General features: G+C 38.6%; 1 protein-coding gene across 2 annotated transcripts in view; it reads right to left on the reverse strand.

The window, feature by feature from the left end:
* Positions 1 to 26,693, reverse strand: part of EFNA5 (ephrin A5) — a gene marked incomplete at both ends in the record, with an annotated part of 282,399 nt that overhangs the window by 4,727 nt on the left and 250,979 nt on the right. Inside the window, 2 exons of one of the 2 annotated variants that reach the window (XM_084233147.1) lie at positions 1,024 to 1,104; positions 1,499 to 1,564. In XM_084233147.1, the coding sequence (XP_084089273.1) occupies positions 1,024 to 1,104; positions 1,499 to 1,564 (147 nt within the window). The remainder of the gene's footprint in view (positions 1 to 1,023; positions 1,105 to 1,498; positions 1,565 to 26,693) is intronic. The other variant, XM_084233148.1, reaches the window with a different exon arrangement.

Genomic DNA, 26,693 nt, shown 5'->3' on the forward strand with positions numbered 1-26,693 from the left:
AATATATATAAAATTCTCACATCTTTCTATGATGAGGAAATAATTTTATTTTCCTTAGATTTTAAGACGGTCAGGGAAGATGGAAAAGGAAACCAGTGAAGACCTTAAGTGAGTGGTGGGGGTCGGGGGATGGGATGGGGAAGAGACACCTTATGAAGGTATCAGGGGTATGGAGGGATGATCCCCCCACCCCCCAACAATGACAGAGGACTTCCCCCTCCCAATCACCTACTTGCATTAAATAGCCAGACTGAATTTGTAATTAAATGAATATCTTACTGTAGTGTAAATGTTCCAATAAGACATTTTGTGGGTTTTGGGTTTCTTTACAGTGAATAGAAGATAGTAGCAGATAAAATATATCCTTAATACTTATTTTGCCTTAGTCATCAAGGATTGCATTTTGCTCAACAGACCAACAATAGCTGTGTGGAAGCAGCAGGTGTGTGAATTTGTGGCATTAGGAGGCAACATGATTATACTTCTCCAGACCAATGTCTACTGACAATAACAGCACAAATAATATTTCAGATTAAATGAAGTTCTTTATATCAGTTCAATGATGCATGTGAATTTCTGGAGAAAAATATGTTGAATTAGTTGTTATTTTGTGCAATAGTCTTAATTTATCCATAGATTTGGACTTGAAATTTTGTAAGCATTTACAACAGAGTTTTTCTCTGTCTTCTATGGCAACAGATCCATGAATATTCACAGTGACTCACCAGCATGCTCTGAGGATATGGTAAAAGGTAGTGAGGTTTTAGCATTCTGATGGGGCTTCTACATTAGGATATTGCATTATATCACACCCATGTCCAAAAAGAAAAGTCATATTTTATCCAACATGCATTAAACAGAGAAACTGGAAAAATGAGATAGAAGTAATATTAGCGCTGCTAGCAATGAGCAAAAAGCAGAGCAACTACACCATGCACCATGCAGAAAGGAAGAAAGGAAAAAAAGTACTGAAGCACCAGAGAGAGATGCATTTGTTAAAAGAGATTCTCTAAGCATACTAACCTGCTGGTTCTAATGAATTTTCTACTTTGTCGTTAACATCGAAAACACGATCATGAACACCTATAGTTTTCATACAGCTATCTATAACAAAAATAGAGATAACAGCCAAATATGTTAGTGAAGACACCCTTTAACTCCCATTTCTTTCTTTTTTCGTTCTCTCTATTTTTCCTTTTATTTCTCTAGAGATTATTTTATAATCAATGGCATATATCCAATGCCAATATTGTTCCCATTGGCTATGCACATACAACAGTCTAAGAAACAACAAGTTAGCAACTGCTGTGTACTTCAAATAAAAGCATCATGAATGATGAGAAAAAATATGATGAAAACTAAAACGTGGATGTTGATATACAAAACAGATACCACACAGGATTTAACAGTAAAATAAAAGTTTTACCGCTGTGAACCAGACCACACAATAAAGCATGCGCGGTGAAGCCACCCTCTGATGCTCATTCTGTGAACTTACTTGTTGGTCTTACAAAGACTTTGAGCTTTAGACAGGACCTTCTTCCATTATCTGGGATGGCAGAGGCTGTGGATGAGACAAAAACAGAGAACAAGAGAAAGGAAAGAACAAGAACTGATTACTCTTCGTTTTCAAAGGCAAGCTCTACAAAAAACTCTTTCCTGAACATGGCAATATACCTGAATCTTCCCAGAAGTTAACACAAACAGTACCTTTCAGATGGGGACAAGCTGCTGTCGAAACAGCCAGTTTCCTATCCTTATCAATTTCTCTTTTCAATACAATAACGGAATGATGTGAGAATGTTGGTAATCGACAGCAAAATACTTAACACGATCTGTTAACAATTTTCTTGAAAATACGTGGAGAATGCAATACGTGGAGAATGCTCGAGCTCCCCTGCTTTCACAGAGCTGCTCCTGGTCTCCTGTGGGGAAAGAGCCCACCAGAGACCAAGGTGAAAGTGCTGCAAAAGCAGTGACAAAGTTACGGAGCTGACTACTCATTGAAAGGTCCATGCAGTGGCTCTCCTTTTCTTTACCGCGCCGAACCTTTCACTCATGACCTGTTTCTGATGGGGAAAGCAAAGCTTTGTCTGTCCCGAGATCCCGTCCATCAACACTTTGCAGGTAATTCAATTAAAGGCTTTCCTAAGAGCTTGGCTCCGAGTTCGATATGACTAAACGGGGCCAGCACCCTCCACCATGCTATTATAAGTACAATATGCTATTGAGAAAGTACTTTGTTGCCATGGCACATTTATTTAAAAAAATTTGCCACAGAGAAGGATGGAATTAATAAAGTGGGTCTACCAAAAACATGACAACATGTTTCAAGTTATAAATCATTTAGGAAGAAACTTTCTTCTCCTCTTCAAGATAATGAGACTATAAACTTTCCCTGTGTTTGAAAGAGTATCTCCCCTCAGTCCTTTCAGCATAATGTCAAAGAGATTTCCAAGGGGGGTAAGACCCTTAACAATCACATGTTTACTCATGCATGTGAGAAATGACAAAAATTAGAGAACTGAGTGCCACATACTTTCCTCCCTATGTGTTTGCTTCAAGTGGTTTCTTTGTTCAGAAAAAGCAGATGACATCAATCAATATGCACATGGCTTCCAATTAGTTCGGTTGTGCCCTCAATGACAAAGTAAGTACTCATGTTTGCATGCCTTCCCTCTGCTTTATCTTTTTTTTTTTCCCTCATGGGGGGGGTGGGTGTCCAGAAAACTAAAATGCTTATTTTGCAGGTGAAAGGATTCAAGATGCAAACACCAAAGTGATTTTGTATGAATCCCCCATGGAACTACAGATTGATGTCCTTGAGGAGAACTTACAAATTCACCATCTAAAGGACATCAAGCTGTAAAGGAACTCTAGTGTCACTATTCAGTACCTGTTGAAAACTTAATTTTAAGACAAAAGTCTACAGAAAAGATGTTTTCTACCCTCTTCATTCTGACAAGCAGTTAAGAAGTGCTAACAGCTGGCTCTGCTGTAGGCTTTCATTAAATCAAAGTTGAAAAAACTCCCTCTACTGACATTTACAGTAACTAGTGTGTTATTTAGGGCACAATATTTGCCCTCTGTGGCTTTATCCAGGAAATGGTGTCCTTCCTGTGGACCCCACTATAAATGTGCACATCACAAATGCAACAGACATAGGTGACTCCAATTCATTAGAAAAACCATGGTTTCTTGAGAGTTTATGTCTTATTCATGAAAGCTGGTGTGAGAAGTGACACGTGGATATTTACACTGCTGATCTATGGATTTCTGAGCTAAGATGAACTTACTATAAGCCTCATGGACTTGAAATGCTACATGCAATAAGTGATTTTACTGGTGATACTGCAAGATATAAATGGCTCAAGGCAGGATCAAATATTTAATTGTTTTAGTGGGAACTTCTTGAAGTTAGTTCAGGTCTTTTAGATCTATATGTAGGAGATCAATCATATAAATCCAGGACAGGCAAAGCACTGGAATAACTAAACTGCAACAAATGATAAGCAGAGAGTTTTCCCTACTAGCTCTCAAAGAGGAACAATTAGTTTCAGCTAGAGATGAGCTATATTCTTCTTTGAATTAATAATATAAAATACATTTATATAAAATAAAAATCTCTCTTCATCATACTTCCCCAATACTTCATTGCTTTTGTAGCAACAGAAAAGCTGTAATAATCATGAGACTGATGTTTTGTGATACTGTTTGACTATTACATTCCAATCTTTAGAAAAAATGATGAACAAAAAATATAATGTGAGTACAGGACACTGATTTCATTAAATCAGTTAACTCGGTAACTTTCTACCTGAGCTCGGGGAGGAAATGCCAGGGCATCAGCACTAACCTGTAAGGGTGGCCTCGCTAGGTCATTACAAATTGTATTCCTTATTTACCACACTAAAAAGTAAAATTAAAACCAACAAGAAACACTTTCATATATCAGCAAGACTCAATTTTAAATTGAGGATTTTAAAAAGTGAAAGTGTACAACATTTATGTTTTCTATTTTACCCTATTCCGCTTGGCTCACAAATGTAAAATACCTTTGTGCTACTTACAGATTATTAACCATTAGTAATATTTGAAGATATAAGGTAATATAAAAGTGCTTCACTAGTCACAAAAAAAGCAGAAGATTGAGCATTAACAACACAAAATAACATAGGAATCAAAATATACAATACTCCTCAAGGTAAATATATAAAGAAATTTATTTCAGGATCAATTATGAGCAAAAAAAAAAATTGTCAGAAAGTACATAATGTTAATCCCTATGATTCTGTGGATACATATGACAAATGTAAAGAAAATTTATATATAACTTATGCTTCTAATCACTATTTCAAAACTGTTAGTGAATAATTACGAACATGTAGTACATCCTGCAGCTTCATCCATCCAAGCACATTTAAAGTTCTTATTATGTGCTAGCTTCCCCATTAGGTGCTATGGTTACACAGATGTGTAAGACAGACTGTCCCTGTTTCTTATGCTGTGCTTACTCCAGATGGAGACATAAATATGAACCACAGTTTAGGGCACCTCCAGGGACATGTGTGATAATTGAGGTTTGTGTGGATTGCAGGCACAGCTTTGGGCATGGAGTGTCAGGGTGTCCCAGACATGTTTATCAAAGGGAATTTTAGCAGAGGCTTTGCAGGTCCTCCAGAAGCTAACCAATAGTAATGGGATAAAAGAATTAAAATAGTTCAGCACTAAGTTTCCAAATTGGAGCTTTAGCAACAACAAAAAAAGAGCTATTAATCTGCAACAGATGAAGAGGACATATAGATGGAACTTATTTTAAAAGACATGTATTTTCATTCTGTCCAAATCAGAATGAGAAAGTGAATCCATGTCTTACAATCCAAACTCATATCCCTTTACTCATTTCCCTGCTCAAAATGTACCCTTGGGGTCAGGCAAGGCTAGGAGACCATTAAAATAAACACAACTTCTCAATTCATGATCTTAATAGCAACTTTATAAATCTATGATGGGTCCCTTCCCCCAAAAGATCTGCAAAATACCAATCACAACCTTACAACACATAATGAAACAGAAGCTGACAACCCTCTTGTCCTGTGCTCAGACTATCACTCTAATGAGGCCAGGGGGCTGCTTATCGTCACGCTGTTTCATAACCTCAGATTGGGCCCTCACTTCAACCATTCCCCGAAACCTGTTACTTCAGTTTCCTGACTCTTAGGTGAGCACAGCTGAGCACTTAACAGCCAATCTGTAAAGGAGACCACATTCAATGCTCTAAAATTGGTACTTCAAAAAGAAGTGTTTAGCATGACAAATATATGTAATATTCATGTTACATTTAACCATGGGCTCATCAGTAAGACGCGGGAAGAGGCCACGGGCCTCATACTGTGGTGGGCAGTTCTGCTATGGCTCCTTGTATGTGTGTCTCTGTGTATCCCATTGCCCTTGCCAAGGACTGGGGCTAGTTTTTTTCTCTTTTTTTTTAAAGATTATTTATGCACACAGGAACTGGGGTACAGGCCAGAGGTGTGGGGTGGAGGGTGAGAGGACTCACCAGAGACAGAGTGGGGAACAGAACAGGCAGGTTGACTGAAATACACTGCTGAGGGGAGCAGCGGACAAGACAGGAGAGGTCTGCTGTACCATGTGGGCAGCTCCCTGGCTCGGGATCGAACTCATGCTGCAGTGGCTGCGGACAGCTTCATAGGTTGCATCTTAACCCCTTGCACCACCAGGGAGGCCCTTTTTTTTTTTCCTTTATTGAGGTGACATTGGTTTACAACACTATACATGGTTTAGGAAAAAGGTTCACACCTCCTCAGCTGTAGGTTACCACTCCACAGCCAACATCATAGCACCCATACCTTTACCCTAGGCCACTGGGCCACCTCCCCTTTTGTTTTCACCCTGCTCTCTCCCTCCCCCTCTAGCAGCCTTAATTCTGCAGTCATATTTCTAGGGTTTGTTTTGGTTAAGTTTGTGAGTTCCATTGTTGTTTTTTTCCCTCTATATTACACATATGAGTGAAATCACCTAGTATTTGTTTTTCTCCTTTGGATTTATTTCACTTAGCATAATCCCTTCCCATTTCATTCATGTTTGAACTTAATATTTTGCTTCTTATGAGATGAAGACAGCACAAGTGATGAGAGATGACTTCTGTGACTGATGCAAAAGACTCGACCTCTTCTTGCTATCTCTCTCACTTATGAAGTAACATGCCATATTGTGAGATTCTCAGCAGAGAGGTCCACGTGGCAGGGGAATGAGGGAGATCTAGCCAAGAGTGGGCAAGGAATGGAACCAGCTAAATTTCAAGTGAGTGAGCTAGCTAGTGTATCTTCAGCTGAGCCTTGAGAAGACTCACCCTGTAATAGAACCAGACCCAAAGGACTCAACTAAACTGCCCCTGGATTCATGACCCACAAAAACTGTGAAATAATAAATGTTGCTTTAACATTTTGGGGTGATTCTTTACTCAAGGGCCAACTGATACAATACTGTATACAAACAGATTCAGGCACTCAAAGGCCTCCATTGCCAAGCTGAGACCTCACCACTAACATGTTCTCTGTAATGGACAGCCATGCCCTTGCTCCCACCAGCAGTTTTTTCCCATCCTGCTCCCTTTTCTAAACAACTGGATCTCTCACTAGTTTATTTTTCAAGCTGTTGTTACAAGTCCACTCAAAACAGGCCTTGAAGAGAGGTAATCATAAACTGCTGTTCAAGAAAGACTACAAGACATATCTGTGTTTTCACTCCAGTATTTAAAAAATGTTTTCCATTTTCCTTCTCATGCCACTTAAGTTTGTTCTTGCTAATGTAGTCAATCTGTGTTGTTCCTTGCAATTAGCATGAAGTCTCACTTTCACTCCAAATTGTTGGGTGAACATAAAGGAATTTTGATACAAAATATAAACCAAAGTATATCATTAAGAGAGAAAATCTTTCCTCATATATAAGAAACAGAATGTAAAGGTGAGCTTTAAAACACCTGAAGTAAGGGGCCTCCCTGGTGGCGCAGATGGTTGAGCGCAGCACTGTGAAGCTGTTCACAACCTCTACAGTGCCGGTTCTATCCCAGCCCGCCTCGGAGCAACCCACATGGTGAGCAGACCTCGCCTGTCTCGCCTGCTGCTCCCCTCAGCAGTGTATTTCGTCAGTCTGCTGTTCTGTTCCCCACTCTGTCTCTGGAGAATTCTCTCACCCTCCCGTGCATCTGGCCTGTACCCCAGTTCTTTTATAAATAAATAAATATCTTTATTAAAAAAAAAAAAACTAAAGTAAGAGGACTGTAATAATAACCTGAAACTTATCCTTATGTTATAAATATGTCAATTATCTTTTACCCAGGCCATCAAATTAAATATAAATATTATGCAATTTCAAGCAATTCAAAAGTAATCAAGGTAACAAATTTTCACAAAGAGCTGGAAGTTTAGCAGGAAAGGGATAAGACTTGTGTTGTTACTTTCTTATTTTCAGACCCAATATGTCTGTCAATAGTCCACTTTCCCATCTCTACCTGACATTATTCATCCTCAAAGTTTCATCCCCAGGGCCTCCCTGGTGGCGCAAGGGGTTAAGTCGCAACCTATGAAGCTGTCTGCATCCTCTGCAGCACGAGTTCAATCCCTGGCCAGGGAGCTAACCACATGGCGCAGCAGACCTCTCCTGTCTTGTCCGCTGCTCCCCTCAGCAGTGTATTTCAGCCAGTCTGCCTATTCTGTTCCCCACTCTGTCTCTGGTGAATCCTCTCACCCCACCCCCGACACCTCTGGCCTGTACCCCAGTTCTTGTATGCATGAATAAATAAATCTTTTTTTTAAAGATTTGTTTATTTATTTATACAAGCACTGGGTACAGTCAGAAGCACAGGAGGATGAGAGAATTCACCAGAGCCAGAGCCAGAGCCAGAGCCAGAGCGGGAAGCAGAACAGGCAGACTGACGAAATACACTGCTGAGGGGAGCAGCAAGCGCAGCAGGAGAGGTCTGCGTGCCATGTGGGACCCCCGCCCGGAGCTGCAGAGGCCGCGGGCAGCATCGCAGCCCTGCACTCAACCGCTGTGCCACCAGGGAGGCCCATGAATAAATAAATCTAAAAAAAAAAGTTTAATCCTCAAAGCCAAAATCTCTCTCTCTTTGTATCTCATGTCAATCTGGACATTTTGAGAAGTTTTATTTTTAAGAATAGTCAGCCACTTTCCACTTTTATTAGAGAAGTATGTGTGCATGCACGTGTGTGTGCGTACGTGCACACGCACATTAAAAATGCAGTTTTCCATTATGTTTGCCACAGGCAATATTTCTCAATTTGTGCAAGTCAAAAGAAAAGATAGGCTATTAGTTCCTGGCAGAGCCCAGTTTCCTCTGTAGGTTTTCATGCAGCTTAACATCCAACACACATACATGCAAATTAGGCAGGTAACAGTGCAAGTGAGCATTAATATTTCCTTCATAATAAATGCTGAAAAAGTAAAACAAATGCAACTACTGAAAATGTCTTCTAGAATTTAATGAATCAATAAAATCCATTTTGTGAAAACAGTTGGAAGGAGGGGGCCAGAAGAAGTGGTGGGAATAGGGTAGAGATTAACGAAACCCATATGGTTTTCTTAGAAAATGGTTACCAGACCCTCAGAAAAAGTCTTAAAATAAAAGTCAGTTCTCTTGTTAGAAAAGAATATCCCGGCAACAATTTCCAACTGGCTATCAGTCCTTTTCTTAAAGCATCACGACACTTAATTTTCATTTTGAAAACAAAATCACCAGTCATGATGGACTACATCTCACCATTCCATCTTTTGAGACGTAAGAGGCACATGTTTTAATAACCTTCTCTTGGCCCCAGGATTATCCAGCTCCCATTCTAAGGCAACCACAGGAGCTGGCTACATTTGCCCATACATTTCATCTCTCTAAGTCCATAAGTTCTTAAGACTTAAATCATTGGCAGGTTAAGGTCAAAATCCCAGATGTGAAAACTGGAAGCAAGGTTACTAAGTAAAGGTGGAAGCTTTGGAGAAATTAAAAATATTATATAAATATTAGGGACTTTGACATGGCCCTGGGGATTTTTCTTCTAGAAAAACTAAGAAAGGGAGAGGGATGTGTTTCCCACAATATAATAAGGGTAGAACAATGTCTGCACTCCACAAACTAAAATGTGGTCTCAACACCAGGGAACTGCAACAGGGGCAAATAATTAGAGTAAAGTTCAGGGCAAGGAAAATGAAATAAGTTCCAGCTGTGGAGCCTCAGACAAAAGAGTAAATGGGAAATACCACCCATCCCACCACTGCTCCCCCCTCCCCATCTCCCTGCTCCCTCCAGCAAAGTTCTCACTGCAAATGGTAACTTAAGTATTATTTAAATTCCATCAACTAAGCCTTAGTAGATCTACAACTTTTTCTTAGCAACCTCAAATAAATGGCTGAGGACAAATTTCTTTCCACTGATTTCTAGGAATAAACAAATAAGATAGGATCATGCTTTTGTGCACGTTCATTTGAAGTGTGGCAAACTTTACTTGCTTTTGAAAGCTCAGTGACAAACTTGTCTACTGCTTCAAACTAGAGGGTAAGATTTATCTTAAGACAGTTTTAAAACACTCCCTTTAAGAAGGCTATCAGTCCTTATAATTATTTCTAAGGAAAACTTAAGGCAACCTAAATCTTACAATCTGAGCACTGTACTTTATCTCATTTTTTCCAGAGAAAAATGTGACTGGAGAAATCCAATTCACTTAGGCACAGAAAGAAAGATAACATCTAGATATTATTTAATTGTTAGCAATACTCTAACCATGAGGATTTATAGTTCCTTATTGGATATTTTACTATTTAAAAAAAATCACTGAACATCTTTGAACAGTTAGAAAAAAATAGTTTCCTAATATAAACGAGTATTATAACTACTTTCTGAGACCTGATGCTGCCCAAGGCCACACTGTTGAGATGACTGACCCAGGCCAGTAAGGTCTGAGACTTCCTTCTCTTTGAGGTGATTTTGGTGAAATCACCTGCTGTACCAAATAGGTATAATCTGGCAACAGAAAACAGGTCAACAGAATGATTCACTTAAAAAACTCTTCTTTAGTTGGAAGCCAAATAATAAAGGTAATAACAACAAGAACTCAGAAGGCAGATTTCTAGAACCCCAGAGAGGAATTATTTATACTCCTCTCCACGGCTCCTTGTGCCACCCTCTGTGATATGCTGTCAGGATGACTGTTAACTGGTAAGGAGGGAAAATCACAAAGCCCATTACTCATTTGTATGGTATTAACAGAAACAATAGTAGCAAGACAGTAAATTACTAATAATCCCCCAATTTAATACAAGGGAACACCTAGGTAAAAGTTACTATTTCTTTGAACCTTTCATTCCCACTTTCATCCTTATCCTTCTTGATGAGGGCCATGGAAGAGACACGGTGTTTTGAACACATACATGGTCTGCACCTTTTTCTGGTTCATCCATTCTGAATTATTTTGTGCCTTTGATCTTGTAGCTTAACCACCAAGGACTCAGTTTCCCTGTAAGCCTCCCCTTCTTAAAAATTTTTTTAAGTATTGGGCCTCCCTGGTGGTACAGGCTGTTGAGCGCCGCACTGTGAAATTGTCCGCAGCCTCTGCAGCGCCCCGCCGACCAGCGAGAATCCCACATGGTGCGACAGACCTCTCCTGTCTCGCCTGCTGCTTGCCTCAGCTGTGTATTTCGTTAGTCTGCCTGTTCTGTTCCCCATTCTGTCTCTGGTGAATCCTTTCACCGTCCCGCGCATCTGGCCTGTACCCCGGTTCTTCTATAAATAAATAAATCTTTAAAAAAAATTTAAGTATAACCTTCTTGAGAGGGGCTCTCCACTTCCACATTTCACTTGGAAACTCAGATCTTATAGTTCTAGACTATCAGTTTGCTTCTCTACAGATCAGTATCACCCGCACTGCCCCCCTGCACAGCCATTTCCCTAAACATCAGTTCCAGTTCCGAGTACAAATCTGTTGCAGGGAAAGCGGGTCAGGTTATGGATAGTTGTAATAAAAAGTTATTTTATAAATCATAAGGAAAATCAGGGGACCAAGTGGAAAATTTTATTTTTAGCCTAGTTAGAAAAACTAGATGCTACCACAGTTCGGGGAGACGGAGAGTGAAGGATGTGCAGGTGTCTGCATGAGGATGTGCACTGAGGCTGGGGGGGTGTCGAGAATTAGAACGGGCATTGAAGACCCTGATCCTTTTAAAAATCATTCTAAGTTTCTGTGAGTTGTTTTTCTTTTTATTATTATTTTATTTTATATATTTTACATCATTTTTCATTTTTGTACAATGAGTTCTTTTTCAATCCATTTTAGGCCTGGGAGCATGCTACTAGAACAGAGGGACACTGACCAAAGATATGAACCTAATTCTGCAGAACAGCAACCAGGCTGTGTGATGACACTTGCTTTTGCAACTGCAGAGACTAACTGCGCTGCAGCAACAGCACTAAATAAAACCAGCCCAGAGGGGGAGGCACGACTGCACCATGCCCATGGAAATTGTGCTATTGTAGGTGGTTCCTATTTTGCTCTTCCATAATTTTTTACATCATATTTGGGTAAATATCTACTCGTGCAAATCAATTATTTCTTTGGTTGTTTTTTCTTAGCTGTTGACTGTGTGCTTTCCAGTACCTGCTATTTCTAGTGGTAAAATAAGTATCTGGGCAGGAATAGCCATTCTTTTAGGCAGCAGGCCCCTAGTAGAATCCTAGAGGGCAGAGCAAATTAATATACTCTCTTTAGAAAGCTAAGTTCTACCAAGGAGGCAGTCATTTAGGTGTCAGGATTGACACCAAAAATGATTTCCGTGATGAAGATTATATGTTGACAGAGCCAATAAAATCAAAGCTAACGACAGGAGCTAAATCCTAGCTTGTTTTCATTGTCCTGGGATGGCTGATTTCCAGTAAAATTAGTGGCTGAGCACTTTAGGGAATCACCTGCTAACAGCAGCCAGGGTCTTTGAAGATCTGCCCTAACCCTGAATCTCCCTTTTCCTCCCATGTTTCTCATGTAAACTGTTTCTGCTTTTCAAAGTCCCAGCTCCTTCTGGGTAAGAGATGTTTCCCCATTTCTCCAACACCACACCCCCCTTCTGCATTCCGACATTAATCTGTTTCTATTCCCTCAAGAGCATGTCTGTTTTGTCTTATAGTTGGCTGTCACATCGTATCTCTGCACTTGAGTGGCAAGTCCCCTGTGGGCAGGCACTATGTTGGTTTCTCAGTTCTGGGGAGCCCACGTACTCGGTGAAGATTGCTGGAATGAGTCTAGAGGTAAAAAATGTAGGTAGCTGAAATGTGATTTGTCAGTAAAACATGAACCAAAACTCAGGACTAGAAGAAAAAAAAAAGAGTAGTGGCATGTGTCAAAGAAATTTTTAAAACTCCCCTTTCCTGATAGACTCCTCTCACCCTTTGCCATTGCTTTTTATGGAATGATCCTGGAGACTGTGACCTAATTGTCAGCCACAGTCTAGAAAGATACAAAATTCAAGCAGGTGAGTGTGTGGTCTCATGAGATAAGAAGGAAGAAAGGAATGTGGGCACTTTTAAAGCCAAAGATATGCGAAATTGCTTCCAATGATAAATGACAGCTGGACAGGGGCTATGGGTCCCTCCTATAACAGGAGACTAAAGGAAGATGATGTTGGAACCAGGGGTCGATGGGCTTCTTTAAGTATAAACAAGGGAAGCTGGGGCCAGGATCACAGATAAAGGAGAAGCCAGCTTGGCTGAAAATCTCAGGTCTCTGGAGACCTAGGCAAGTTAAGGTGCCTTAAACATTACAGGAGAATTTATCTCCCAATCTTCTGTTGAGGGATAAAACTGCCCTTCAGTCACAGATGAGTTGAACATGAAGTAGATGATCTGATACATCTCCTTAGCAATGCTGCTTAGGGATAAAATGTTGCTGAAGTTCAAAAAATGAATAAATAAATCCGTTGAGGCATTTTTAAGAGAGCCAAAATCATATCACAGAGTTAATGTTTTATTGGGGGGGGGGTTAAAAAAAGCATCTGATAATGTGGAACTTTAATATTTTTAAAGTATAGGAAAACTGGAAGTGAAATTAGTTTGTACATATAAAATAGGCATCTTAGAGTGACTGTTCATACACTTAATTTCAATTTATAAATTTCTAATGGAATAACTGATTGAAACTTGTGACTAAATGAATTCTTAGGTTTGCAAACTGTTTTAAAAGATTTAAGTAAACTAACACTTCATCATATTTTTACATTTACTTCGCTATAATTATAAGAAGTACTAAGTGCTTGGCAAGGTTCTATAGTCAAACAATTGAAGTACTTAAAAAGGAAAGAGAATATATAAAATCTTTAACTTCAACTTAAAATGGTCAAAGGAATTTAAGCTTGTAGTTGGAACCAAATATTTAGATTTAATAATCTTATATACAGATGACAAGTTGTATAATTTCAATAGACTAAATTGGGAAATTTTAAGGAACAATTTATAAAATGTATAACTTTATTAAGTCAAACATAAAATTTTAAATCGAAACTAACCCTTCTAATTATCTTTCCTATGGACAAAAACTATCCTCTGTACACCAAAAATTCATAACGATGCTTCCTTTTAGGTCATTAGGTCAGAGAGGGCTTCGTGGTCACCTATTTGAAAACCTTCTCTCCTCTACTCTTCATATTTTTCTATCACTGCTTCCAGCTCCTTTTATAGGGTCTAATATAATTGGCAGTTAGAGATTTGTTTATTTCCTGGCTTACTGTCTATTTTCCAATTAAGCTGTAAGCTCCAGTAGCAGGAACTGTCTTTTAATACACTACAGTGTTTCCAAAACCTATTAATAGCGTGTGGTACAAAGTAGGCACATAAAAAATGTTTTTGAAGGGATGAATAAATGAAATAAAAACTGAATGAACCAGACATACTCAGATCCATATATTAACCAAAAGGTAACCAAAGGGACCAAAGTGTTCTGGAAGCTAGAGAGCTTTATAGATTGATTTTCACTCTGTGAATATTATTTTTTATTTCCTCATGCTAAACACAAAGCACTCTCAAGGCTAGCTAGCTGAAAACTTCATTGCTGCTGAAAACTTTGTGCAAGATTTGTTTATGATTTGATTTGCTGGAAACCCTTGTTTAGCAAGCAGATAATGCACTGATGATGTTAAGATGAATAACAAAAGATTGATAAATTATAAATATAACTTTAATATGAAATATATTGAATAAATCAATGATATAATTTTTAGGAACTTCTAGTTCTTGAAAAGTCCATAGAAGGGACAAAAGGACAAGCACACTTCAAAATATGTTCCTACTTCTTAGGAAACTGGTGAACTTTTATGAACACAAGCATTCTACCCACTAGGCATGATATCACCAACATGCTATCCAAGTTTTAAGGAATCATTTGCATTTTGATGCTGACTCAACATGTCATATAAATAGCAAGATTTTAAAATTTTATATAGCTTGGTATTTCAGGCAAAACATTCATCCTATTTTCTCCTGCTTATTAAAAGAAAAGTATGTACTCTTGGGTCAACTTATCTTTTTAATCTAAGAGGTCTCAGTTGAAATTGGCTTTGAAGTTTGCTAATTACAAAACTCAACAGGGGTTTTTCCTTATTTGGTGTAACTCATATTTCTATTCATTAACCCCAGTTTTAAAAAGATTAAAAAGTCAGAATAGAAACAACTTAAGTTTGAAGAACAGCCTGCCCCCTGAGATACCTTTAGCTACTTCAAGTGCAAACTTCCCTTTATATTATCTCCTTACAAATCTTTCATGGGCGGGTTGGGGGAACAGACTGGGGTATGTGGGTGTGGGGGTAAAACCCATACATTTTGAACTTCCCAACTACACAGTGCCACAAGCAGATGAGAAATCAGTAAAATGTTTTCCATTCTACATATTGGGAAAACTTATGTCAACCTGAGTTACAAGGAAATCGGAAATCGGGGTTCCGAAGGACAGTCCTGGGAGCTGCTTTTCGCAAGGCCAAGCCGGTGGGTTCAGATGCTTTCATTCTGCTGAAAAGACCATTACCAGGCTGCTCTGGGAAGTCGGCCCTCCTGTAAGTGCGCTCCTTTGTTATGAATATGGAACAGATGGAGCCAAATCTATCTGCTCTGTAGGAACAAAAACACTTACAACCCAGCTCTCTCTATTAAAGACTCTACTTAGCTCCTTTATACCATCGGCTTTCTGTGCACTGCTGTGAGGTTTTGACTTTATAGAAAAAGGCACTTCATAAAAGCAACAGTTCTTACTCTTAAACCAAAGTGGCCTAAGAACTAAAGAAGATGAATACATGGTTTCACCCACAGGACTCCTTGGAGATATGCAGATATTCAATTAGGGGTATGTGTGTGCCTGCATGTGCGTGCGCATGCGTGCGTGTGTGTGTGTGTGTGTGTGTGTGTGTGTGAGAGAGAGAGAGAGAGAGAGAGAGAGCAGGAGTAGGAGAAGGAAGGCTGTATTCAATTCTGGTAAATGTCTGCATTAAAACAACGTGAAAATATAGAGAGCGATGAAGATGTCATGTTTCTCATTACAAGGATGGCATCTAATTGCTCTAGCATAATAAAATGCCAGGATTTAATTTTGCATATATGTCTGTAAGGCTAGCAAGGGCTGTCTTGAACAAAAAATATGACTTTGCACAACAAAATCATGCGGGTAAATATAATTAGTAATTAGGACCATAGCACAAAACAAAGGCTATATGATACTTCCTTGCTATGAAAAATAGTAATAATTATATCCAGCATCCTGCCAATTTGCTTTTACAATCTAAGAGATGTAAACACTGCAGGTAACACCAATGTGTGCATTCATTCATCAGGCAGGTGTGCCAAAACGCATGTGAAGGCCATGTCCACACGTGTTGTTGCCAAGGTACGTGTGTGAGCAGACAGCTAGGTAAGTGTCACAGGCCCTGGGTGAAATGATAGCAACAGGGGGAAAGGAGTGTCTGCCTTATTTCATTACATTTATTATACTGATACATTTAAAGTCTGGCTGCCTCTTCAGAGATAATTGAAAAAAGAAATTCTGTGGCAGGATGCTTTGATTCTGACTAAATCAAGTCTTCGGGCAAATTTCCTCCTGCCAGTGGAAGCACAGCTTGCCTGAAGTCGTAACCTTTGTTGGAGGAAAGGAACTGGCCTTGAAGCAGATCATGAAGCAGATGTTTTATGCCAAATCAGAGTCTGGGGATACATAGGCTACTGCAAATAAAACTCTTCTTCTGTCTGTTCAATCATTTCAATTCCCTGCAGTGTGAAATATGAACTTGCCAACAAATGGCCAGCGTGCTGTGCCTCGCAGCAGGGGGGGAAAGTGCCACAGCTGTGCCAGAGACTGGAAAACTCGAGATGCGCGTGACATGTTCATTAGTCCCCCTTACAGTCAGGGCTGGAGCCAGGCTTTTCTCCAGAACCCCAACTTGGGGCAGGAGCCCAGGACTGCTTACCACACCCAAGATGAGAGCCACGATTTCCACCATACGAGAAACACAACCTTGTACGGATTCTCTTGAATGACCACAGAAGTCTCGTTTTTATAAAAAGACACTAAAGAGATGATCTTCTCAGCGATTGAAAAGATATTTATGCCAAAAATCATGTTCTTTTTTCTTTTTCTTTTTTTAAAGATTTACTTATGTATTTATACAAGCACTGGGCACAGTCAGAAGCACAGGAGGGTGAGAGAATTCACCAGAGCCAGAGTGGGTAACAGAACAGGCAGACCAACGAAATACACTGCTGACGGAAGCAGCGGACGCGGCAGGAGAGGTCTGTGCACCATGTGGGACCCTCGCCCGGTGGCTGGGGATCGAACGGGTGCTGCAGAGGCTGCGGGCAGCTTTGCAACCCAGTGCTCAACTGCTGCTCCACCAGGGAGGGCCAGATCATGTTCTTTTTCTGACTTATTAGCAGCCTGCATAGTGAGCAATAAAACAATGAAGTAATGAAATATATTTTGAGCCTCAAAGCATCTATGAAAGACTAAAATGGCCCCACGTAGAACTTACCAGAAAGATGTCATGTCCTTATCAGAAAGATGGATATGGGCACATCTGTTGCAGACAAATGTAACACCAGTTTCATTTAGTGCATGGCCTTCTTACTCACTTCACATTATTTTCCCATTAATAAAAGTTAATTTATCTAAATTTTTAAAAAGCTAAATTAGACTAACATGTTTTCATTTGAGGCCCTTTGTGGCATATTGAATGTACTTATTCACACACACCCTTATAGCTATAATCCTAGATTATAAATATTCCATATTCAGTTCCATTGTGAGATTTCTCAAAGGTTATTCACATGCTTTCTAGTGCCACATTCTTTCACATTTTAATCATGAGCTCTTTAAATAGAAATCATTTGCATCTGTAAACATTCTTTGCAGTAGTATTTAGCAGTATATTCTCCTTGTGTAGAGCTATTTTAAAGGAAAATAAACCTCAATATGGAATAACAATCAAGCATAGGCATGAAAAGATAAATTAGAGACTTGAGAAGCCTCTGCAACCCCTCTATGCAATTTCTGGAAAATGTTTGAAGTTTCTCCATCTTAAAATAGCCCAGAATCATATAGTTTATTTTGGATGATGGATTATGGAGTACTACTCATAATCCAAAGCATGATCTAAATCATAAGGACATTTTCAAGAAATGAAGTGAGTTTGAAATAATTTATTATTTTGAAATGAGGCCAAATAAGTACACAAGGTTCAAGCTTGCAATGATAGACCATTATCACAACTAATGGCCAAGTTCTCATTAGTTTAGCATTTCTAAATGAATGTTGTAGTTCATAAATCTGTCTCCGAATGGTTACAAATTATTGTTTTAAGGGATTAATAACAAGACCTATATTTTTATTTTAAGGATTCTTTTGGCACCAATTACTCTAGAATATTATTCCTTCACAATGTTTCTTTTCTCTATTTAACTTGACCAATTATAAGTTAGAAACAAGACATTATTTCTCGATTGGGAGCTAGGTGGGAGGAAACTTCATTTCAGGATGCATACTAATGTTATTATAATAGCTACCACTGATCTATGAGTGGTATACTCCTGGCATTATCCCAGGTTTATTAAATTTAATCCTCCGAACAGATCCAAAAGGTAGGCATTATTATCCTCATTTTAAAGACGAGGAAACCGAGGCTTAGGGGATAAGTAGTTAGCCGAAGATAGATACAGCTACAGTATGGCAGGGCGGATATTCAAATCCAAGTCATTCTGCTGCCAAAACTATAGAATCTCAGTGTACAGTATAAATCATACTTTTCTTCATGACTGCCCCAACTTCAAGTATTTGTTTCATAATTTCCCAGAAGCTCTGAAAAGTCTTTCCAAAAAAAGTCTGGGAGTAGGTTAAAACTTGGTAGAACTTGACTGTGCAATCGTAAGCATTTCAATAGGTCTTAGTAGGAAAACCAAATGGGGTTTGCCTGCAGAGACATGTCCAATGCGTTTCCTCCTTAGGAGCATGTCCAGAAAAAGCTTTAAACATTATATTGCTGTAACTAATGTATTCACATGCACCACTGTTGGAGGAATAGGTAACAAAACACAAAAACCGAATTTCCAAAAAGAAAGCTGGGAAACCCGGCCCTCACTACACCCTCCCCCATGAATGGAGAGCTGTCTCGGCCTGGCCGCCTGGTGTGGCTGTCTCTGACCACATGCCATCCCCTGGGCAGCTCTTCCTGCTCCTACCCTTGGGGTGCCTTAGCCTTGGCCTGCGGGAGAAATAACTTAGCTGACAATGTTGAGGAAGAAGAACCAAAATTAACACATAAAACAGAAATTCCTTGCATCCAAAACCCAATTTGGAGGGCTCTGTCTGGGAGAGGGGCCTGCTGAGGCCAAAGCCACCTGCCTATTTACACATAGCCAGTGTTAGTGTGGCCCTTCCTGATACTTCAGAAAAATAATATCTAACAGGCTGGCTATTTTTTACCATAAACCTACAGGCTCATTAATAAGCTGTACCAAGGTGGCCTGCAACTTTCTAGTTTTTCTTTTCCTCTAGAAATACAGGTGAATCCAACAACAATGTGACACTTTCCAGCATCGCTGATTTTCTTTTTAAAAATCTTTTGTCATTTATTTCAAATTATGTTTATTGAGGTAAAGTAGATTTACATCTTTGCATCAAACCTCTACAAACCCATACTTTCATACCCTGCCCACCACCAGTGCCCCAACACTTCTCCACCGTGCTCCATTGGGCCCCTCCCCCCATCTCCACTCTTGGCCTCTGGTTGCCTCAGTTTAGCTGCCAGATGTTAAGACTTTATTATTGGCTTAGTTTTGCTGACCCTTAGTTACATTCCTCTATATCCCATATATAAGGGAGACCATTCTGTATTTGTCATTTTCTTTCTGACTTATTTTGCTTAGCAGCATCTCTGATTTTCCAAAAAAAAAATTCATCTTAATGAAATGAATCCAAAGGATTCCATCTAATCAGAGAAACAAAGGGTTTGGCTCCACTCTGGACACATGGACAAAAGTCCAAAATACTGCTGGTAGAACCCAAATCACATGGTGCCACCCCTCTGCTCAAAGCCCTCTGAAGTTCCCTTCTCATTTGAAGTGAATCCCAGATCCTGCCCAGGGTCCTACCATGACTCCCTACTCCCCATCCTCCATTGTACTCACTCACATTTGACAAAGTCTGCACATATTTATACAGTTATCCCCTGTCCATCCTGAGTTATCCCCTGTCCATCCTGCTCCCACCAGGTAGGCACACAGTTCTCTTCTGGCTTGCGAGAGGGGGTTTTCTGTTCTCTTTGCCTGGACAACCCTTTTGCTAGATAGATACATGGTTTGCCTCCTTAGTTCTTATAAGTTCCTCCTCATGGGTAAACTCTTAGAAAAGCCTTTTCTGATCACCCTATAGAAATACATATCTAAATATATGTTCTCTATATAGATTTATATGTATTATATGTTAAAAAATATCATAATAAAATAGGCATTTTCCTACCCTTATAGTCTCTATTCTCCTTACTCTTTTTAATTTGTTCATCATAGCACTTACCAACTACCTGACATATTTCATATTTATTTATTTGCTTGTTTATTGCCACCATTCCTTCGGTTCCCAAGTAGAGTATAGATTCCATTAAAGCAGGGGTCTTTTGCCTATTTTTTTTTCCTCTGCTGTATTTACAACCTAAAATACTAACCATAGTATAGTCAATAAATATCTGTTGAATGAAGAAAGGAAAGAAAGGATAAATGTATGAATAACAAGTTACCCCAAGACAATACTTGTTTGCTCAATGATCTATATAAATGCACACAAAATCACAAGTTTGGAATAAAAAAAGTAAACTGAAAAAGTCAATAGCTGAGTAGGCATGTGAATTTCATGCAATGTAAGCAGGTCCTTAAGTCTGCTATAAATAAGTGGCTTATTTTTCTAGATAGAGTGGGTATTTTTTTTTTTAGTCCACATTCAATTAAGATGCACTAAATCATATTTGTGTAAAGCAAAATGATTTTAAAGTACCTTCAGAAATGCTTCTAACAACCTGGTGGTTGTTCTCAAGGCATTTAGGATACAGCTAAGCGCCAATACCAGATTGTCCTGAAAACGCAGATGGTGGTGACACAGAACTGGAGGAGAATCTTGTCACCATTACCATAGATGTACATACACATTGAGCACATTGGCATCCTGATGCCAACCTACAAGCTTACATCACTAAATCACAAAACACAGGTCTTGAGCTTTGGGTACCAACTAGCTCAGTTTCATTTTACAAGTTTAAGAAACAGAGCTTCAGCATTTCAGAGATGCCAAATATCCCACGTAGTAGTTCATCCTGTTTAGAAGAATACTGAAAAGACTGAAATGGTTCAGGAACATTCATCAAAAGAAAAGTGTTCACTCAAACTACCCTGGACCGAACTAGGGCAAAGAAATCATCCTCAAAGCTCCTCTTAAATACAAAGAACAAAATTATTAGGAATTAAATATTTAATGAATTTATACTATAGCTAGTTCTGCTAGAATTTATGACATAATTTTGTTGAACTTTTTATTTGCTGAACATATTTCTTTAGAGTGCATGTAAAATCAATGTGTATAATACATTTATATTCCTTTTATAGAAGAGTATAATTTTACTATTTTAAATAACTGTGGAAGGTTTTGTCTCTGACATAGGGTTGGTTATAGTTATGATTTATTTTTTCTCAAATATATGATCAGAGACACAGTCTCAATTAAGATATTACTCCTGAAGGAAAATGGGAGGCACTTTACAACTCTCTGCTTTATGGTTCTATTTCCAGAAAACACGCTGGTAAAAAGTGGGAACTGTCTGTGCTACTAATTTGAAAAACTAATGAAGTTATAGAACTATTATTTCTCATAAGTAGCTACCAGTCCCTATTCTCTGCACAGTATAATACTGTATTACATACATTCAATTCAGCCAAGGCCAGAACTACTGCCATAATTTGCCTTTAACAATGTAACACATAACACACATCCCCACTACCACCGGCCCCACCACAGACATATTACTAAGAAAGAGGTTTATTTTAATTCTTGGGCATCAAAAATTTCATTCCACACTCAAAGAAATATTCTTCCCATTCACCTGCAGCTATCTTTTAAAAAAGTTCCCTACTTTTGTTCCTTGCAACTGATTTGATCCTGCAAGGTATATGTAAACTGGACTTTCAAAAATCAAATCATTTTTTTTAAAAAGCTCTAGGGCTATCGAAAAAAAAAAATCCATTTCTGTAAATGGAATGATCATTCTGCAATTTATCTTTTGTAAAATCCTAATTTCATATGTCATGCTTGTTTAAAATGATATAGACCTGTTTAGATTGCCTCAAGGGGATAAAATCAACATTATTTCTTCCTAACCCATTAGCTGAAAGCTTCTTCTAGAATGAAAAGGAGAATTTTCAAAATGCCTAGCAGTGCCTGCCTTGTCATTTTCTTTAAATATACATAGATCAAAAATCCCAGAAAGCAGGAATTCTCACTGTCAGAGCCTTGTGGGCACCCCTGGACTCTGACACAGATAGTTCCATCCTTTTCCACAAATGCCACTACTTTTGCAATAAGAAAGAGATACATAGCCCCTGCTGTCAGGACTTTACATTTTAGAGAAGTTGATACAAAAGTTGAAATTATCACTGTTCTGAAGAGAAGCAAGGCATCTGACTGACCCAGGTTAAAGTCTCTATTAGGGTGGGGTGGTACCATCAACTTTCAACCAAAGGAATAGATCCAAAGTGCTCTACAGAAAACTTGGGCACAAAGACATGAAAAGTCCCTAAGGGGGTGGATTCAATTAAAATCTGAATATACTTGTGAATCTGAAGGGAATATTATTTACATAGAGCAGTTAAGAAATATTTCCTGATATCTACGCCATGTCCCTGAGGAAACTGAACTCATGGTGGGAAGGGACTAAGCCTCACCTTTTGTTTTTGGATTAACATTGCAGGAAGTCCCTACATGGTTATATTCTAAGTAGTTTCTAAAGATATCAAGGCCAAAAAGATACTTGGGCCCACCAGTCAGAATGTATTAATTCAACCTACTTCTCCACACAGGCCTTGAGGAACAGGATTCATGAAATTGGGGTACAGTGGGGACCATGCCCTGGAGAGCTATGTAGTTGCCATTTTGTACATCAGCTACCAGAGGAAAGGACTGTTAGTTCTGAGGAATGCAAAAGTGTTTAGCTAGTCATTGCGAAAATAGAATGATCAAGGTTTAGGGCCAACCTTTTAGTGCCATTCACAGCCCCTGCAGCATGAGTTCGATCCCCAGCCAGGGAGCTACCCACATGGCAGATCAGACCTCTCCTGTCTCGCTCACTGCTCCCCTCAGCTTTGCATTTCAGTCAGTCTGCCTGTCCTGTTCCCGACTCGGTCTCTAGTGAATCGTCTCACGCCCCATACTTCTGTCCTGTACCCCAATTCTTGTATGCATAAATAAATAAATCTTTAAAAAATAAATGAGACTCAAAAAAAAGTGATGAAAGTTATTTAAGAAAATTAAAACAGCTCTCATCCTAAAAGCACAGGAATTTAAATGGCATACTTCACTGCAACCAACTAGCCTATGTTTGTTGCTCTTCTCAAAAGAGGATTAGATGCAAGGATATGGTGTTAACTTTACAAAAAGTCTGGTTATGCTACGTAGGAAGAAAGAGCTAGATGATGGATGGTATTAAAATAGATTGCACTTTTCCATGAGGAAGCAAAGTTTATCCTTAGTATATTTTAAGGCTAAAAGGGATTTATAAAAAATCTAACCTCATCCCATGGAAGGCAGGTCCCTCAAGATGCTCTGATGAAAAATGGGCTCCCATGTCTAGTAAGCTTACTGAACAATGCATATTGGATCACTCTTTGGAGAGTTGCAATGCAAGAGTATCAGGAAAGAAAGCTTTTATCCAACAAGAAGTCTTGCAGGAAAAAAAAAATTAAATGTTTTAATCCAGATTTTTTTCTAAACTTAAATTTGACATCAGAAATTAAAATACATTAACTATATTCTTGTTCCTTGCAACCACTTTGGGATGCCCGATCAAGCCCAACCCCCTCATCTTACATTTGGAGAAATCGATGCAATTATATGTCTCATATATTTGAGTTGGGCTGTGGCAGAAATTCGACTTAACCTATTCCACTGCATTTTTAATATTCTGTTGATGTCAGTGAAATAAAGCTAGAAATCAATAAATAGGAAGTTTTCCATTATTTTCTGGAGCCTTTGCTTTCTCACATTATCTCCATTAAAAGAAAGCAAAGCAATTAAATGTGAGAGAAATTCTAATTTAAAAATATGAGTCACATTCTTAATTTGTTGGAACACAGCAAAGCTTGAGAAAGTACTACAAAAAGGTAAAATATTACAACAAACCAGAAATATAAAGGTTAATTTGATGTTCTGTTGCACTTAAAGGATTTCTCTTTGTTTTGAACAAGTCTATATATGCCACACTACTATTCATCAACAAAATACACCCTTGTTTTGGCCAGTGACTGTTTGTGCCTGCTTGCTTTGGCTGAAAACCAGACAACAAACCAAAACTTTGAAAACTTTGTCTTTGTTCCATGTATTCTTGGTGGTGTTGTCAATCAAGGTGCTCTTTATACTTTCCAAAGGATAGGCATGTATGCCAATCAAATGCCTTCTCCCAGGAACTTGCCTCCTGAGCAGAGTGACACTAGGAATGGAAAATGTTAGAGCTAATGAAATCAAAAGGCTGTCTTCCCAAGATAATTCTTTTTTTCCCCCCAAGATAATTCTAATTATTCACTTGTTTCTGCATTCTAGATTCCCTGTGTTGCTTCCTGTTCATCTTGAAGCCTTCAGTTAAAAACATCAATCTCTTTAGTAGGGAGAGAGTTCCTTCTTTTTATTGAAGCTAGCTAGAATTGATAAATTTTATTTACACATAGGAGAATTCTCCTGAATAGAGTACTCATTTATGTTATGCTGTGTAAATGGAGGGTACATTATCAAATATTATAAAGGTCACACATTTGGCAATGAATTATTTCAGAAAAAAGAGTTGACATATAAATTAAAAGTAATATTAAAGCAATTTAGATGTGACTTATAAAAAAAGAGCTGCCAAAATACCAGGATTAGATAGACATTTTGCTTATCAATAAATAGCTGAATATAAACATTGCCGAAATTTAAAAATATGGGTCAGGTGATACCAATCTTGGGCTTCTTATTGATTAATCTTTTTCTGATAGTGGAAAGAATTATACTATCTTGTGTCTTCATTGTATAATTTTAACACAGAGGTGACAAGCCATGCTTTTCTTGAAGTGAAGTAGAAGGTACAGTAAAATACCGATTTCCTCAAATAATTTGCCCAAACCATTAATCTTTATCTAAAGACACATAATAACAGTTTGTTCTCAGTATCAAGTGGGGGAGGGAGAGAAAATGTCTTCCAGAAAGCACTTTGGCAGTCAATCTGGTTGATAATAAAACTTGATGAAACATCTGTGATTAATATTAATTCTAACTCTTGCTTTAATGGATAATTGTGGAAAAGATCATTTATCCCATTTCATTTAGGCTGCAGCTGAGTTTTTCAATTTAGGGAAAGAATATTTCTCAGGTATGAGATCCTATGAGAGAAAAACAGATGTATCAAGTCTGCCAATGGTGAAGCGATTTCTAGTTAGCCCTTAAAAATATTTTCTGCAAATTTGACTGGACCACTGTAGACTTGAATGTGAGTCAAAGAATGATTCTCTAAGTGACAGAGTGGGTACTTCAGCTTTACCACTGTAGAACATTCTAAATGAACTACAGTGAAATGACTTAATATCTTTTGCACCGAATTAATATATTTTGGTCATGTTTGATTCTTCAAAGAAAATGAGAAAAATTCCCTTGTTAGTAAATGACAGCGAGCTATTTCTGACCACCAGTGTATTTCAAAGGAGTTGATGATAGGAACTATTTTTGACACATGCAAATGTATAATTTAAAGTCCCCATAAAAATTTGTCACGGAAGCTACCATTAATTTTGACAGAAACTGGTAAAGTAACTAATTGCCTTTCAAATATCAATATTAAGAATACCATTTATTAAACTAGCACTTGAGCTCATTTATATATGTAAAATGTGAGGTATGGCTTGCAGCCTCCTAATCAAATTAGCACACCTAATAAGTGATGGTGTCGAGACCCAGTTCTCATTCTCATCTCATCGATTTTTTCTAAAATGAATGGTATTTTTAAGAAGGTGCTATTAAATGATACTCATATTCTAGGAATCAGGGCATTCAGGGCATACTGTATGGTTAAAAATATGATTGCTGTCTAACCCAAGTAGTAAATAGTGATTAAATATACATCACTGTTGACCTTTAATCATAACCAAATCATGGCTCCATTTAGATACGATGTTTTTTCATCAGTCTAACTAAACATCAGGGAGAAGAAAACATAAACTGACAAACATAAAAGGTCACAGACAATAGGCACCCACTTCTTCAATGTACCATCCAAAAACCTCATGCTACATAGATAGAATATTACAGGATTTACTACACGCTTCTTTCTGTTCTCCCTGTTTCTGTTTTGACCAGTTGGTCTAAAATGAACATTTACCACTTGATAGCTTGCCTGTTTCTTCTCTAATTTTATGTGGCATGGGTCTGCTAGACTTAAGCAGCCTGTTCAGCCACCATTATGGTTACCTGCAGTTCTGCATTCCTATGCAAAGGTCAGAACTGCCCAGTCACAGTCATATGAGCCAAACCTTATAAGGTGCCTGTCATATCAATCAAGAGCAGAAAGCTTTATCACTCTGGGAAGGGTATGCATCATGAGGTATGACCGGGAACACCCAGGGGGCCGAGGACCGATGTATGACAAGGGACCCCAGAAGCTGATCAGTGGAAAGCCTTGTTTATAAGATTAGAACCATGGCCGGGGGATCTGGAATCCGGTTTTGATTACAACACTTGTTCATCAAGCTGATAACATGGTCAGCAGACTCATGTCCCCCCAAGCCCTAGATGACATTCCTAAGTTTCACCCATCCTTTTCTCCTTGTCCTCCTAGCACACAAGACTGATGCTGTATGATTGTTCTAG

The sequence above is a fragment of the Talpa europaea genome (assembly GCF_964194135.1).
Source record: "Talpa europaea genome assembly, chromosome: 5".
Taxonomy (NCBI): Eukaryota; Metazoa; Chordata; class Mammalia; order Eulipotyphla; family Talpidae; genus Talpa; species Talpa europaea.